Source organism: Leptidea sinapis, chromosome 46 (assembly GCF_905404315.1).
Source record: "Leptidea sinapis chromosome 46, ilLepSina1.1, whole genome shotgun sequence".
In the NCBI taxonomy this organism is placed as follows: Eukaryota; Metazoa; Arthropoda; class Insecta; order Lepidoptera; family Pieridae; genus Leptidea; species Leptidea sinapis.
In genome coordinates this window covers 2,425,153-2,441,170 of record NC_066310.1, presented here as the reverse complement: position 1 = coordinate 2,441,170, position 16,018 = coordinate 2,425,153, and the positions used below count along the sequence as shown (strand labels likewise).

The following is a 16,018-nucleotide window of genomic DNA, read 5'->3' as shown; positions in this document are numbered from 1 at the left end:
TATGTGTGTCTTCAGTGTTGTGTGGTATAAAAAAAGGACTGTGCAATCTTAAGCAGTTCTGCATATAAATGGGCATTAGGAGTTTAAAAAAAATACAGTACATACCTTCCGTGCGCGCGAACTGCGATCTAAAGAAAACCGAATCGAACTCGGCTCCTTGTTCTACTGGGCAGTAAGGCATACACAGAACAGTTTGTAAGGCACAACGGTGCGGGGATGATTAATTTAATGCAAATCATTCAATTAAACGGAACTCCCTTAGCACAAATATAATCGGGTTGCACCCTTTCACCCGGACACTATTTAACAACCCCTCCCGGACAAACAAGGACAAATCCGGAGAAACCCGGACGGATGGCAGCCCTACCTGCAACGAACAAGAGAATCTTTTGCATACAGTTTGCGTCTTACATTATTATTATAAAACACTTACGTTACGATCATCTGTTAAGTAAAACAACTGTGCGAATGTCTCAAGCCCTCGAATGGCGCCCCATATTGAAGAGCTTCTCAAAACTGATGTGGCTGATACGTTCAAATTATCTGAAAATAATTACAATAAGGATTAGCTAATAGAATATACTACATCGGTAAATATTTTGTTTTAAAGGATATTCAATGAGTACCAGTGAGAGGCTCCTTCGCACAGGATGCAGGCTAGATTATGGGTACCAAAACAGTAATGTGTAAACATTACTGTGTTTCGGTCTGAAAGGCGCCGTAGCTAGTGAAACAACTGGTCAAATGAGACTTAACATCTTACGTCTCAAGCTGACGAGCGCAATTGAAGTGCCGCTCAGGATTTTTGTGTTTTTCAAGAATCCTGAGCGGCACTGCATCAGCTGAACGTGCTGTCCGTCTCGTCCCTTATTTTCATAAAAAAAATCTTTCCCATGTAAATCTTTAATAATTTAGAAGTTAATAAAATTTCGATGAGGATAATATTGTTCATGGAGATTTTTGAAGTGAAAATTCTTTAGAATCGTTGTGATTTCAAACCGGATGCAACGGAAAAACGACAGGTAAGAGACACAAATACAAAAATGTGTAGGATGAAGCCGGCAAAGAATGAGACAGAAATATGCATACTATTTTATTTTTATGTATGACGCGAGTAGGTATACCTTAGTATATTCTTATGTCATACGCACGACTTATAACTGCATAGACACCAGGAGAACATAAATATGGTAGCGGTGTTAGTAATGTTTTTTATAGCAGTTGAAATCATGTGTCATCCTAGCAACATGTACCAGAACTTCATATGCAGTTTAGAGGTTCATGCACAATGCAGGTTTCACTTCTGACATGTGTACTTTGTACACACGCAATTTTTTTTTAATATAAAATGTGGAAATTCGTCGGTCATTATTAGAATTCATACACATAATATTGGCTCATTAATATTTGCATTACTTTTCTAGTTGTTGTCGGTGCAATTATTGCGATTAATTAATTTATTTCTCGACTCCTTTTAAACAACGTTACATTAAAATTATCCCACTAAATTTTAATCATAAAAAGCTCGCTGATTCCTCGCTGTTTTTTACATAGATTTTTTCTTGACATTTCATTAATAAGTATTAAGGCAGCATTGTTAAATAGTTTAAGAGTCCTACTTTGAAGAAAACTGACTGTTATTAAGGATCTTCTAACTATTTTACATCGCTAGACATTATGTTTGCTACTTAAAATCTAGTGTTGTACACAGATGAGAAAAAAAATACGGAATCCGTGTCACCTTATATAACAGTGAAGCACCAAAACAAGCCGGTAAACGTGTAAATACATAGCCCCACGCATACACTTACACTAATACAAGCCGATCAGCCGCCATTAAGAGATTTGCCATCGTCTATGACAGATCTGTTTGCGTCGCAATAGAATATATTAAAAATGTCGTCGTGCGTTGTGAAAAAGTGTAAAAACAATAATATAAAAGTACTTGTGGATGTATGAGTATTTAAGGGAGAAAAAATTGTGCAACTGGTATACCCCGTAACCGCATGCACACTACCATAAAGGTGCTTCACTTGCTAATACCACGGCACGGAGTCCTTCTTGTTTTATTAGTCCGTGGTATTGTACAGGTGGCGCAGAATGAGCTATATGGTTTAAATGGTTTATAACTTTTCTAACTTACTTAACTAACTTCTTTATGCGATTTTTTTTTTGAAAAATACAGCATAATATTATTGGGAATTTTTATGCAATTAACTTTGAAAAATGATGTCCTGTAAGTGATGTCCATTTTCTGCATATTTTTCACAACTTTTCGCAAAAATTCGGGTGTAATGGCCATGATTTCATTTTGAATGTTGGTTTTTAGTTGGAGCATGGTTCTTTCTTGCATTTCATGCGTTCAAACCATATAGCTCAGTCCGCGCATCTCGATATAATCAGCTATCACGTAGGCCTTAAGTGTGTGGTCGTTTAATCAAACAAACCTCGCCTAGTTCGAATACTATCAAGATAAAGTTCTTGACCTTTTATTATTAATGTATCAATGAAAGTGTTGTTATCACTTTCAAGAACTACTTCAAATATTACACACATTTAATACTTGCAATTTAATAATTGCAAATGTTTATTTGGGCTGAATAATAATTATTAACACGTCTTTAAAATACCCTATTCCTACTAACATGCGTGCATACATTTTATGGTTAACGATTTAGCTTGTGAAGGCGAAAATTCAGATTCTGATTTTCAGTATTCACCAGTATTTAGTATAATTCACCGATGGGAGGTGTATATGCACAGGTAAGCTACTCGGCTAGGTGAGCACCGGGTGTGCATTAGAAATTCGCATCCCGAGGTTGGGATGGGTATTATTCTGGGGGAGGTGTTTCCCCCTTACAACTGACACCCCTCTCACCCCGCGGAGAACCGTGGTTTTTTCTATTATGACTGCCTTTACTTTTTGTTTTTTTTTCGTTATTAGGTACCTATAATGAATATATTTTTCACTGCTCTGTGATATAAACTTATCAGTGGACCATGACTTCCAACTGGAACTAATCTGCGATAACCCTAAAGAAATTTGTTATGTTTTAAAGTGATAACCCTCACTTCTTAAAACTGAAAACCAAATTTTATGAACGATGCGGGACTCGGAAATAAAGAGGAATTCCTGGTACGTGTTGCTAGGATGACACATGATTTCAACCGCTATGAAAGACATTCCTACCACCACTAATATATATAATAATATTGTTGTTGTGTTATAAGTTCTCCTGTTGTCTATGTAGTAATACGTCGTGCGCTTGGAGTCAGAATATATTAAGGTATACTCGCGCCATACTTAAGACAATCTCTTCTTTAACTATGATCGCCTGGTACCAAAACATTGTATTATGCTTCCTATCTCATTATCTCCCATGTTAAATATTATAAATTGATGTGACTGCTCTTTTTACTGTCGCTTTTTCGTTTCATCGTCTTTCAAATCACAACGATGATAAAGAAGTTTTCATTTCAATAGTATGCATATTTCTGTCCCATTCTTTGCCGGCTTCATCCTACACATTTTTGTATTTGTGTCTCTTACCTGTTGTTTTTTCCGTTGCATCCGGTTTGAAATCACAACGATTCTAAAGAAGTTTCACTTCAAAAGTTCAATAAAAATCAAACTACTCCTCTGCGAGCTTTGGTGGTTGAAGGGAGGACTATATATCACTCCTCGTCACCCCCTCAACCCTTAATAAATTTATTAATCCTTCAGGACACGAATTTCTAATGCTGACACGCAGCGGCTTGGTATATGATAAACAGATGGTAATTCGGGGATATAGATTGTAGTTAAGTAAAAAAAAATATCCCACCCGGTGAAATATACATTTTTATGATTATTATTTTATAGCAAACACTACACAACACACACACACACACACAAGCTTAGAACAGTTTGGTATGATTTAGTAAGTCATAATATTATTAACCGCATGATATTTACCACAGAAACATTTCCTGATAATTCTTTTGAATATTCCAACTATAAAAATCTAATTAAGAAGGTATAAAAAGTGACATAGTCGCAAAGAGCATAGAGAGCACGGCTGCGTTAATTACGTCGTCTCCCGGGTTAATTATAACCGCGAGTTAGAGGTGATTTAGTATTTATCAGAACGGCGGACGTGAACAACGCAAAATATGGTGTATTTCAGGATATATAACTGCGTGAACATTAACACAACCTACAACAGTACCAATCAAAATAGTTATGACCTTTCGTCTTATTTTAACTAAATTGTTGTTTTATGAAATAAAATATTAAGTGGTAATTTTTACTATGGGATGCAAACAAGCTATGCGGCAAACACAGTCGTCGCAACGAATTAATATAACATTTACTATGAATATGCAGGTTCGTTCGTCGCAACGCGTTTTTTTCTGCGAACCTATAAGAGACGTAGTTCTTAGCACCTTGCGACTAAATATGGAATGCCTAAGTCCCCCATGCTTATTATTTTTTTATTTTGACTGACTTACAGCTCTCATCCATTTCAAAGTGCGGATACTCTTCGCAGGGCGCCGTGAGCTCCACATCCAGACCGGCCAGTCGACCCTGGTAGCTGCTGCTTCTGTGTGCACTCTTCTTCTTCCGCCGGGGCTCGAGTGACCGTCGAACACCATTCTTACTCTTTATTATATAAGAGTATCGCTCAATCGCTTTGGCAAGAATCGTGCAGTTGTGACCCGTCACCTGTTACAATGATACTTTATAGTGGGATAATTGTTTGGATGCGGGGATTCTTAGTAGTTTTTCGATACATATTTGTACATTGTTTTAACTTTAAAACGTCTAGTGATCTAGACCTAGGGTAGAGAACCAATAGCGAGTAGTTTATAGAGATATATTGATCTACCCTCTACAGATAGTAAAATACTGGGACAGGCCCCATAATTAGACCACGTTCGCACTGACAGGTGGCTTACTTAGCGCCTAGAGCCTACCCAGTCACCTAGCGACTAGCTTAGTAAAACGAACGTTCTTTGTTCGAAACGAATGTTCACAACCCGGCTTACTGCACACTTAGCGCCTCCGCTAGTCGCTTCGAGTAAATACAGGGTGTTAAAACAATCAATCAAAACAATTTCCTATCTTTCCCGGGCCATAAAAATAATAGGGAAGTCCCAGGCCTAAGAGGCAACTAAGAGTATTTACCAGTGGGAGGCTTCTTTGCATATGGTACCACAGCGGCGCCTTTTTCTGCCGTGAAATAGTCATGTGTAAGCATTATTGTGTTTCAGTCTGAAGGTAGTCGCCGTCGCTCGAACGGTTAGCTCAGTTGGTTAGAGCACTGGCACGGAACGCCAGAGGTCGTGGGTTCGAGTCACGCATCGTTCATAAAACTTTGTTTTTCAAATTTTATTTTTTGTATTAATCCTAGAAGTGAGGGTTATCACTTTAAAAACATTACAAATTGTTTGGATTTACAAGAGCGACATCTCAAGTCAATTTCCTATGCAAATCAATATTTGCAACCCCAATGGGTTGAGCAGGTTATCAACTGTAAAGTAGATCCTGTAGATGAAGCCATATCCTGAGAGTTGATCAAAGCATACAATGTTTTAAGACGATACATCACTCGAACGGTTATCTCAGTTGGTTAGAGCTCTGGCACGGAACGCCAGAGGTCGAGGGTTCGAGTCCCGCATCGTTCATAATTTTTTTTTTCAAATTTAATTCGTGTAACTGAGTAATACGAATTTGAAGAATTCTAGGAAGGTGTAGGATCTTTTATGGTAGGTAACCACGTCGTATCATCCTGGAAACACCGCACAAGGAAGCTTATTCCACAGGTGTGGTGTACGTGGAAGAAAGGTCCAGCAGAGGAACGCATCCGGTTACAGAAAATATAGAAACAATGAAAATACTGAAATATCACGAAACTCAAATAATTAAATAATAATAGGTAAAGCCGGCTAAATTATGGGTATCACAACGGCGCCTATTTCTGGCGTGAATCAGTAATGTATTACTGGGTTTCGGTCGCCGTAGCTAGTGAAATTACTGGGCAAATGAGACTTAACATCTTATGTCTCAAGGTGACGAGAATTTGGGTTTTTCAAGAATCCTGAGCGGCATTGCATTTTAATGGGTAGGGCGTAACAATTACCATCAGCTGAACGTCCTGCTCGTCTCTTGCCTTATTTTCATAAAAAAATCTAAATATCCGACTATTAGAGCCAAAATAAACAATGTTCATATGATAATTAAGTTTGCGCAACCCGCGACTGACCTTTTAAAAACAACTAATTTCACGATTTAATTAAAACTAAATTAAAATATATGAGCTATGGCATAGTTCTATGCACAGACTGTCTTAATTAATTCAAAATTAATTCACATAACCCGTAGGTTATTCCAAGAGCCATAATATTATGTAGGTATATTGATACTGAGAAACCGCGCCCCCCCTACATCTGCAATCTGCATGCCAGACGCATAGTCAGCACATTATTGTGAACGTACCGCTATTATACGGGAAGGTAAGCTAAGGAACTATATTTTTGGGTGTATTTTTAATAATTTATTGTATCTTGTATTTTATTTTATTTGGAAGATACCGTCCATTGCGTTTCTATTTCTATAACAAGGTACTTACTTTGTTTAGTTATTAGTAATTTAATTACTTACTTATTATGTTTTATTTTAATAAAATATATTTTGTTACCTCAAAACTTTCAACCGATTTTGGTGATTCTTTTTTTATTTGAAAATTGGTGCTACCCGTGTGATCACAATGGCATCCATGAAAAAACCATAAAAGTCTTAAATTTTCAATACGTATATGCATATATACGGATGATAAATATATGAATAACTCAATATCGTGCCAACCGATTTCGATGATTCTTTATTGGAAAGGATATACTTCAAAGGTAGTATGGTGAGAGTTTGGTTAAGTTTTGATTACGGAATCCATGACAAAGTAACGGAACTCTTCAATTCTTAGGAGCAAGTTAAGGATATTCGGCCGAATCTTTTTTATGCTATTAGGATATTTAAGTCAACTACCATAACATAGTTATGGTCGAGTAATTGTCGTAGTCGAATATGAGTTGAGATGATCAATGGGACTCCTTAACGACTTACAGTAAGGGTGCAATCTGTGGCAGAATTTCTGTCTATGATCAAATTGCAAAGCGCTTACGTTCATTTCTGCATTGAAAAATTTAGTATATCTACACAAGTTTAGACAAATTGTAAGTTAGTGTACTTCAAATTCACTAAAACCAAAAAATATTTTTTTTTACAAAATAACAACCGACTGCAAATACACTATTCCAAAACAATAGATATCATATTAACTAAAAAGTATAAAAATAATTGCGTATTTTTATACAATCTAATTAATTCTATAATTATATCTATTGTTTTGGAATAGTGTATTTGAAGTCTGTTGTTTTTTTTAATGTACCTACATATTATTTGATTCTTTATTGCATATTTATTTATGTCTCGCATCTAATGTCCGAATACGAGAATATTAAAAAAAAAATTGGTAAATTTCTGAAATTTATTTCGACCCATTTTCAGATAAAATTTTCTATTGGAAATAAATTTCAGTTTTTTTTTTTTTATTTTAATCAATAAAGAAAAATTGTTTTAGGTGTAGGGTTTTAATTAAATGAAGAAAGTAGAAAAATTATTCTCGTCGCGGTGGTTTAACTTACTGATTTCTATGTACTTATTTAATATTCATCTTTATATATATATTTCATGTGTGCGTGTGTATGTCACTGAACTCCTCCTAGACGGCTGGACCGATTTTGATGAAATTTTTTGTGTGAGTTCAAGGGGATTCGAGGATGGTTTAGATTCACATTTGAACTACCTCCTAAACGGCTGGACCGATTTTGATGATATTTTTGTGTGTTCCAGTGAATTTGAGATTGATGTGTGTCTTCAGGTGGATTGGAGAATCATTTAGATTGACTATTAAACTACGTCCTAAACGGCTGGACCGATTTTGATGATTTCTTTGTTTGTTTCAGTGAATTTGAGATTGGTTTAGATCCTCAATTCCGTCCATTATATAATATAATTCTCCTGCTCATGTGTATGTTAGTGAACTCCTCCTAAAGGCTGGACCGATTTTTCAAATTTAAGACGTGTGTACAGGACAACGTCTGTTGGGTCCACTAGTCTATATATATAAAAACTAGCTGACCCGGCAAACTTTGTTTTGCCATATAAAGTATAATTCACGCGATAGTTTTATAAGTAATAAAATATTGCATATATTATAGCCTGTACATCATTTTGTTCTATTGTCAATAGTTTTTGCAGCGCACGCAAAAATAGGTTTTCGATTTTACACCTTGTGTTACAAAATAGCAATTTTATTACGGATTCCTAATTTTGAAAAAAAAACATAGCTTCCTCGATAAATGGACTACCCAACACTGAAAGAATCATTCAAATCGGACCAGTAGTACCAGAGATTAGCGCGTTCAAACAAACAAACAAACACTGCAGCTTTATAATATTAGTACAGATGAATTGCTGTTCGTTAGTCTCGCTAAAACTCGAGAACGGCTGGACCGATTTGGCCAATTTAGGTCTTGAATTATTTGTGGAAGTCCAGGGAAGGTTTAAAAGGTGAATAAATAGGAAAATGCTGCTAAATTAAATAAAAAACAACGAATTTGTTTTTCCTTTAATGTGTCCACACATAATTTCTATGAGAGAATTTATTGACGCACGGTTTGACAGTTCTGCTGTGAAACAATTTCATTACGACAGCAGGATGCATATTTTACGAAGTAATTTTTGATGTTATGATATATTATTGACAAATTCATATAAAAACATTATTTTATTTATTATATACAGAACAACGTCTGTCGGGTCAGCTAGTTCTAAAATAATTACTCTGAGCACCATGTCATCTGTTTAGATTATCTGATGAACAATCGATGAATGTTAAAACTAAACAGAAGTTAATTTTATATTGTATGTTGATAAAATAATAGGTACTGTTTTGATTGTAGCGTCACACATTTACCCGACACTATGCATCATTGCAAGATACAAAGAAAATCAATAACTTCGCCAATTATGATTTTAGGGTAATGTAAATCTGTGTTAATTCGAATTATGTTAAGATATTATTTTATTTTACAGTATAGCTATGTGAGATTGTATCATTACCTATAAAATTACCTAATTTATGTGCCAATCAATAACAGAATATCATACCAATGATATTTTTTATTAATAACATTAGCATGGTTCTAACTTCCAAGTAATAGGTATTCAATAAATAATATAGGTAACTCGAAATATATTAAATTTATCGATATTATTTTTATGTTTTTTAGGTAATAAGTATCTTAAATTATATAAAGATGTTTATTGTTATACCTTTTGCTATACATACTATTTATTTTTACGATATTGAGTAAGATTCAAGAATTAATTGGTAACTAGGTATTTCGGTTTTTTAGATATTTATACCATTTATATTAATAGAATAAAAACTCACCTTCACACTGAAATGCGAGGGGTTAAATTTATAAAAGGCGGTGTCCTTGATTTCTTCTTGGGGCTTAGGCCACACTTCCCCCTTGGTCGGGGGGAATCTTGGTCCAGGATTGACAATCGACATACATAATCCACTCGTGATAAATATAAATACAAGCAATAGATAATACATCGTAAGCAACTGTAGCCTAGCGCGTCTCCGATCACACTGTGTGAGTTATCATTTTTCGCCTGGTGCGTGCGGTATTCATCACAATAATTTATTAATATTATTATTGTGAGATGTTTAGTAATCATTTTAGATTATTGAGAGCATGCGATACAATTGATAATATGACCTGAGTGACATTATTGATATCAAAAACATTGCGTTGACTGATGTTGTGTGTTAACTGCCGTACCAAAGTTGATATCTATGCTTTATAGAAAAAATAGGTTTAAAGACTTTTGGGATTAGCCAGAGTTCTGTGTTTGAGTCTCCTTCCGAGACGCCCCACGCCTGTGAGCTACACTTTGAGCGTTGTAAAAGCCTTTAGGGCTATCAGCATAGAGGAGCCTTTTAGTCGGTATGTACACCGCCCCCGTTTCGGGGTCTTCAATACGTAAGTGAGTAAGTAAGTATATCTTTATTTAGAACAAACACTACAAATACACGTGAACATTTACAAAATATAATAACAAATAATATGAAAAAACTTATCAAAAGAATTACTATAATATGCCTAATCTAATTAAAACTAACATACATTAAAAAATAAAGTAAGGCTTATTCTATATCAACATAATAAGGTGGTGTTTGCAGTGTTTTGTCCCAAAACGGTTTGATACTCCGCATATTAGTTGGGTATAACCACAGGGTATAACCCAACACTGATTTTCTGTAGCTACCTTCAAGAAGGCGGCCGTCGCAATTACAGCCACAAGTGCTAAATGATAGTATTCAAAAGTGTTTTATCGTCCTCTCAAAAAAAACCAGAGTTCTGTCGGTAGGTATTTTAACTTTTAGGAAATAATTTTGTCCTTATTTGGAGATTAGTGTATCAATGGGATGTCGTATAAAGGTTCAATAAGTACCTAAGTTGTAGTTCTATTCGCTGTAGTCACTACAACTTATACAAAAACATCCCCCACCGCGTGTGTGCTCACGATTAACTCAAAAACACTTAAATGATTTTCTTAAGTATTTCACAAAAATAAAGAGTGATTTAATAAAGAAAGTTATATATGTATAACAGGTATGTTGAGGATTTATATAAGTATATTATAATGGTTGCAATATAACGACGATTGTTCAAGATGTCGGAAAAAATCAAGCCTTCAAACTTTCATGAATGAGTTGTCTGATGGTGAGATTGTTAAGCTAACTTTAATAGATGTAGGTACAGGAAGTCTGTGATGGTATAAAGATAAACACTTTCAAAGATAATTAATCGATTCTAAAGTTGTTCACATGTAATGTGTTTAATGCTAATTGGAATTGATAGGTCTTATAGAATTAAATATGTTACCTTAAGCATTTTATGGACATTATAATCGCCCTTTCAACCATACAATTTAAATAAACATCATAAGGATTATTGCAATATAAAAATGAACGTGCAAGAAAATAAATTTCAGTGTGTTATGGGTCACGGGAGTCTATTCGGTATTCAAGTTCTAATCACGATTGAAAAAATGCCATCCGGCCCGTTCGAATTTCTGACGTCCAACGAAAACAGAGCTCGCCTAAGAGTTTTCTGTCTAAACTGTACTTCAGGCATAGAGCTCTGACACCGCGGGATGGTCGGCGGTGTTTTTCCGTTATCTTCAAGAGTCGAGTTGGAGGCAAAAAGAGCGCACAGGAGATCGGCTTTCTCTTTTGCCGTATGGGCCAGGGTGTCATTCCTCATGTGCAACGGCGGCATGGACGGCTGGTGAAGTTACCAAGAGCAGCTTTCGACAACGACCAGAAATTACGTTCCAACTACAACCAAATCCCGGTCCCGCTGAAAATAAGTTACAACAGCCCAAAACAGCCTAGCGAACATTTAGGCTGAGATCTATAAACTTAGCTGAGTGTAAACTTAGCGCAATCTTTTATTTCGTTTTTATAGATAGCTGAAATTATGCTGAAGCTTAAGCTAAAAGAGCCCAATGCACAAATCAAGTTCCCGTTTTATCACACTAAGCAAAGTCTTACGAAAGTCTGAGCAAAGTCTAAGTTCACTCTATAGTTCTCAGCTTTAGAGCTGTAACCCATTAAAACCCAGAAAAATATTACTACGGAGAATTCTCAAAATTCACAAATAACCCGAAAAAAATGTGGAAATTAATCAATACCCTTTCTAACAACAAAACTGTTAATAGTTGTGCTCCTCCAAACCTAACCTCTGAAAACGGCACTGTTACTACGGACCCAATAGAGGTATGCGAAATTTTTAACAATTTCTTTGCAAATATAGGGGCAAATTTGGCCAACAAAATACCTAAACAGTTTCATAATAGTAACACATACACACTACCCATAGTTAACCACAACACCAAACATCATAATTTGTCTCAATTTACTCCGTGTACTATAAATGAGGTTTCCAAAATTATAGACAACTTAGATCCCAACACGAGTACAGGACTGAATGGTGTAAGTACCAAAGCTATAAAAAGTATCAAAAATCTTATAATAAATAAATTAACAAAATGTCTAAATCAACTTTTGGCTGAAGGTATCTTTCCGGACACTCTAAAAGTTGCTAGAGTTACCCCACTGTACAAAGCAGGCAATAAATCTAACCCTGAGAACTACCGACCAGTTTCAGTTCTACCGACATTCTCAAAAATTTTTGAAAAAATCATATATAACAGATTAGAGAAATACCTAACTGAGATAAACTTTATATATGATAAACAGTACGGTTTCCGGCCAAAATCAAATACAGTGGTGCCACCATTGATCTAGTAACCACAATAAAAACCAAAATAGATCAGAGGGAAGTGGCAATAGGAGTCTTTATTGATCTCAAAAAGGCTTTTGATACCGTCAGCCACACCCTGCTCCTAGAAAAACTGCAACACATCGGTATAATAGAAACCGCACACAAAATCCTAGAGTCATACTTAAAAAGTCGGTACCAGTTTGTAAAAATTGGAGCTCATCAAAGCAAATCCAAGCTGCTGACATGCGGGGGGAAAGACTTTTGAAGAAAAATACCTTGGATTGACACTCAATAAACACTTAACATGGAAATCACACCTAATAAATATAAAAAACAAACTTTCATCTCTAGTAGGCTCTCTACACAAAATAGTTCGGTGTATTCCAAAACAAGCTCGACTATTGATATATAATGCCCTAGTTAAGCCACACTTACTCTACCTCATTGAAATATGGGGTAATGCAGGTAAGACTAATATAAAACCAATCCAAACGCTACAAAACCGAATAATAAAAAATTTACATAATTATGACTACTTAACTCCTACAGAAACTATTTACAAAGAAACGAAACTATTGAACATTACTCAACTTTACAACTACTACACATGCATACTTATATATAAGATAACTCATAGACTCATTCACTCAAATACAACATTCACAACAAAACACAATACCAACAAATCTGTATTACGTCGCGCCAGACACCTTGTATTATTATATACCTAGTATTAGAACCAACTATGGTAAAAATACATAACATTTGCAGGAGCACAGCTATACAATAAGCCTCCGAAAACTGTAAGAGAAGCGACTTCGCTCAACATCTTCAAAAAAAGGCTGCTATATCATTTACAAAGCAATGAATAAAAACATCTTATTATAATAACACTAAACTATATCTTGTAACTTGGACCACCGCCTTAAAAAACCGGAAAGCAGCAATGAGCAAATTCGCCTCTCACTCACTGATTTTATGTTCTCATGTAAGTGACGACAGTCTTAATGAGAAATTAAAGTTCTTTAAACCGAACCCATTCGAAAAATATACGGGTATTTCCCATATTTTTCTTTCATTTTACATTATAATAATTTACGAAGCATACTTTCGAATCCAATGAAAATATTATTATAGTTTTTGAAATTTAATATTTAATTTTTTTAGTTTTTTATTATTTATTATACACGGACTAGCATACAAAAATGGTCTCGCAATAATTTAAAAAAATTAATGCAGGTTATGTTATTTTCATTAAAACAAAGTTGCTTTTTATAACATAATTCTCTTAATATAAGACTAAAATAGTACCTATTTATTACTATTTGTTCACTCAAAAGAAAACGGCAGTCAACTTTATTTACACCACTTCACTTCACAATTCATATCACTATTCACTTCACTTACTTCACTTTGGTATATCCGGCAGAAGGCCCAAATGTTCACTCAAAAGAAAACTGCAATATTGGTAGTACTGAATACAGATTTAAACTGGTGGGTCTTCCGCGTAGGTCCTTACGGGCCTCGGGGTAACTGTTCGGGGCGATGGCCCCTTTCAGTAGTATAAACGCCGCCTGCAACTACAGACGGGGCACTGGGTGGGACCGGTTGGTCCGTGGTGTCATGTCCGGTGGTATCATGCTACAGTGCGATCAAGCCCGCGTAGTGTCGCGAGCGATCTGCGGACTGCAGCCGGTTTGTAGGTCCGTGGTTAGCTTGCGCCCGCCGCTCAGCGAGGTCGAGCCCACCGGTAGTGTACCGGTGAGCGCCCATCAGCCAGCGGCGAGGAAGCAGTCGTGTCCTAGGAGACTAGGTCACGTGGTAGTCCTCTTCTGTCCGGCGGTCGTCGATGGTATGGCGCGATGCCACGCAAATGCTGGGATCGCGCTCCATCGGCGCGCGCGAACATAGAGGTGCTCAGGCGACGAATGAAGTCGTCCAGGCTCTCCATGCGCAGGTCTCTGGAGATGACCTGATTTCGTACGAAGCGTGGTGCTCCGGAGATGGTGCGGACCGTCAGCGACTGCTGCACTCGCAGCGACTTGCGACCCGTCTCGCTTGTCAGCGCAAACCAGGCGGGGGCAGCGTAGGTGAGTCGCGTGGGAACGTACGCCTTGTATACGCACAACTTCGTACGTAGAGGCAGGTGGGACGCCAGCACGGGTCGGAGAACTAAAAGAGAAGAGAAGAGATAAAAGGTGCAGAGCTCCGTGATGCAACCCAGGATCAGCGGAACAGGTTCACGCTGCTCCTGGATGGCCATCAGCACATGATTCAATGTGCTGATAACTTTGGTGAGTCGCGGGTCCAGCGGCGTCACTCGCTTCGCCTTCATCCCCCCTGCGGGGGCGGCGACCACGGTGGGCTTGGACGATTTCGTACTGCGCTCGGTAGGCTGCAGTGCGGCGGGCGCAGCAGCGCGTGTCGCAGTAAGTGGTGCGGCAGGTAGGGCGCCTTGGCGCGCTTGAGCGCGTTTCCCGCGCTTGCGTCGGCGTTTAACCGGTTGCCGTGGCTGGTTGGCGGCAGCCATGAGCGAGCCGGGCGCGTCGGCCTCTAATACGTGGACAGTGGGAGGATACGCGCGCGCTGTTGAGGCGGTGCGTGCGATGGTGCCCGCCCGGCGGTTGCGCGTCTCTTTGCGGAACACCGGGCAGTTTGCGTTGTTCGCCGTGTGCGCGCCACCGCAGTTGGTGCACGTCGGCGGGTCCTCCCTGGGGCGCTGGCACTCTCGTGCAGGATGGTTCTCCCCACACCGCACACAGGTAATGGGCCGGTGGCAGTTGTGCGAGGAGTGCCGAAACTGCTGGCAGTGATGGCACTGCGCTGGTCCCTTTCTGCCGCGCCACGCCTCGATGGTGATCCCGGGCATACAGAGGAGCTCGTGCACCTCATATATACCCGGGATGAGATTTGGCGTACGCTGGAGTTGCACGAACATCAGACATCCCGGTCTGCCTGGGCGCGCGGGGATCGTGCGCATGTGCTCCGGGACGTATCCGAGCTCACGCAGCTCCGCGTCCACTTGTGCCGGCTCTGTGTTTGCCGGCAGGCCCCGTATTGCTACCTTAGCGCTCCTCTCCGCGGGGAGCGAGTAGCAGAACCAGGAGATTCCAGCGACACTTTCCAGCTGCGTGAGGTAGCGCTGGATGTGGCGGAACTCCTGGTCCGACTTGGGGATGAAGCGGACGCCTTTGCCAAACGGGCGTCCGTTAGGTGTGTGGCCGAGTAGCTTTTTGAGCTCCCGGAAATGCGTCGGCCAGTCGGGAAGCACCTCCACAATCAGCGGTGGGTAGCGACTGGTCGCTTTGGTGGTCGGAGTGGCTGAGGTGGTGGCGGCGGTCGCAGCGGTAGCGGTGGCGGAGGCGGCGGATGCGGTGACGTCGCCCGTCGTCGGCGTCTTTTTGGACGCGGTAGTAGCCGCGTATGTTGGGCTTGTCGCGGTCTCCATTGGAGAGCCTGGCGACAGGGTAGGCATACTCGGTGGTGTTCGTGCCGAGGTTTTGTGTTCTCCTCTATGAGGAGGCGAGGGGAAACGCCCCACGGGTATACCTGGCTGCGTGGCGGGATATCGTGGCTGACGTGGGTGAGGTGCTTGCGCGGTATGATTCGC

At 38.8% G+C, this 16,018-nt stretch overlaps 1 protein-coding gene across 1 annotated transcript in view; it reads right to left on the bottom strand.

The window, feature by feature from the left end:
* The window catches only part of LOC126977952 (beta-hexosaminidase subunit beta-like), a 28,156-nt gene extending 18,413 nt beyond the window's left edge, over window positions 1–9,743 (bottom strand). The window contains exons 1-3 of the mRNA XM_050826658.1: window positions 9,498–9,743; window positions 4,492–4,705; window positions 434–543 (exon numbers count right to left, since the gene is read on the bottom strand). Coding sequence (XP_050682615.1) covers window positions 434–543; window positions 4,492–4,705; window positions 9,498–9,668 — 495 coding nt within the window. The 5' untranslated portion in view covers window positions 9,669–9,743. The remainder of the gene's footprint in view (window positions 1–433; window positions 544–4,491; window positions 4,706–9,497) is intronic.
* Window positions 9,744–16,018: the final 6,275 nt, after the last annotated feature.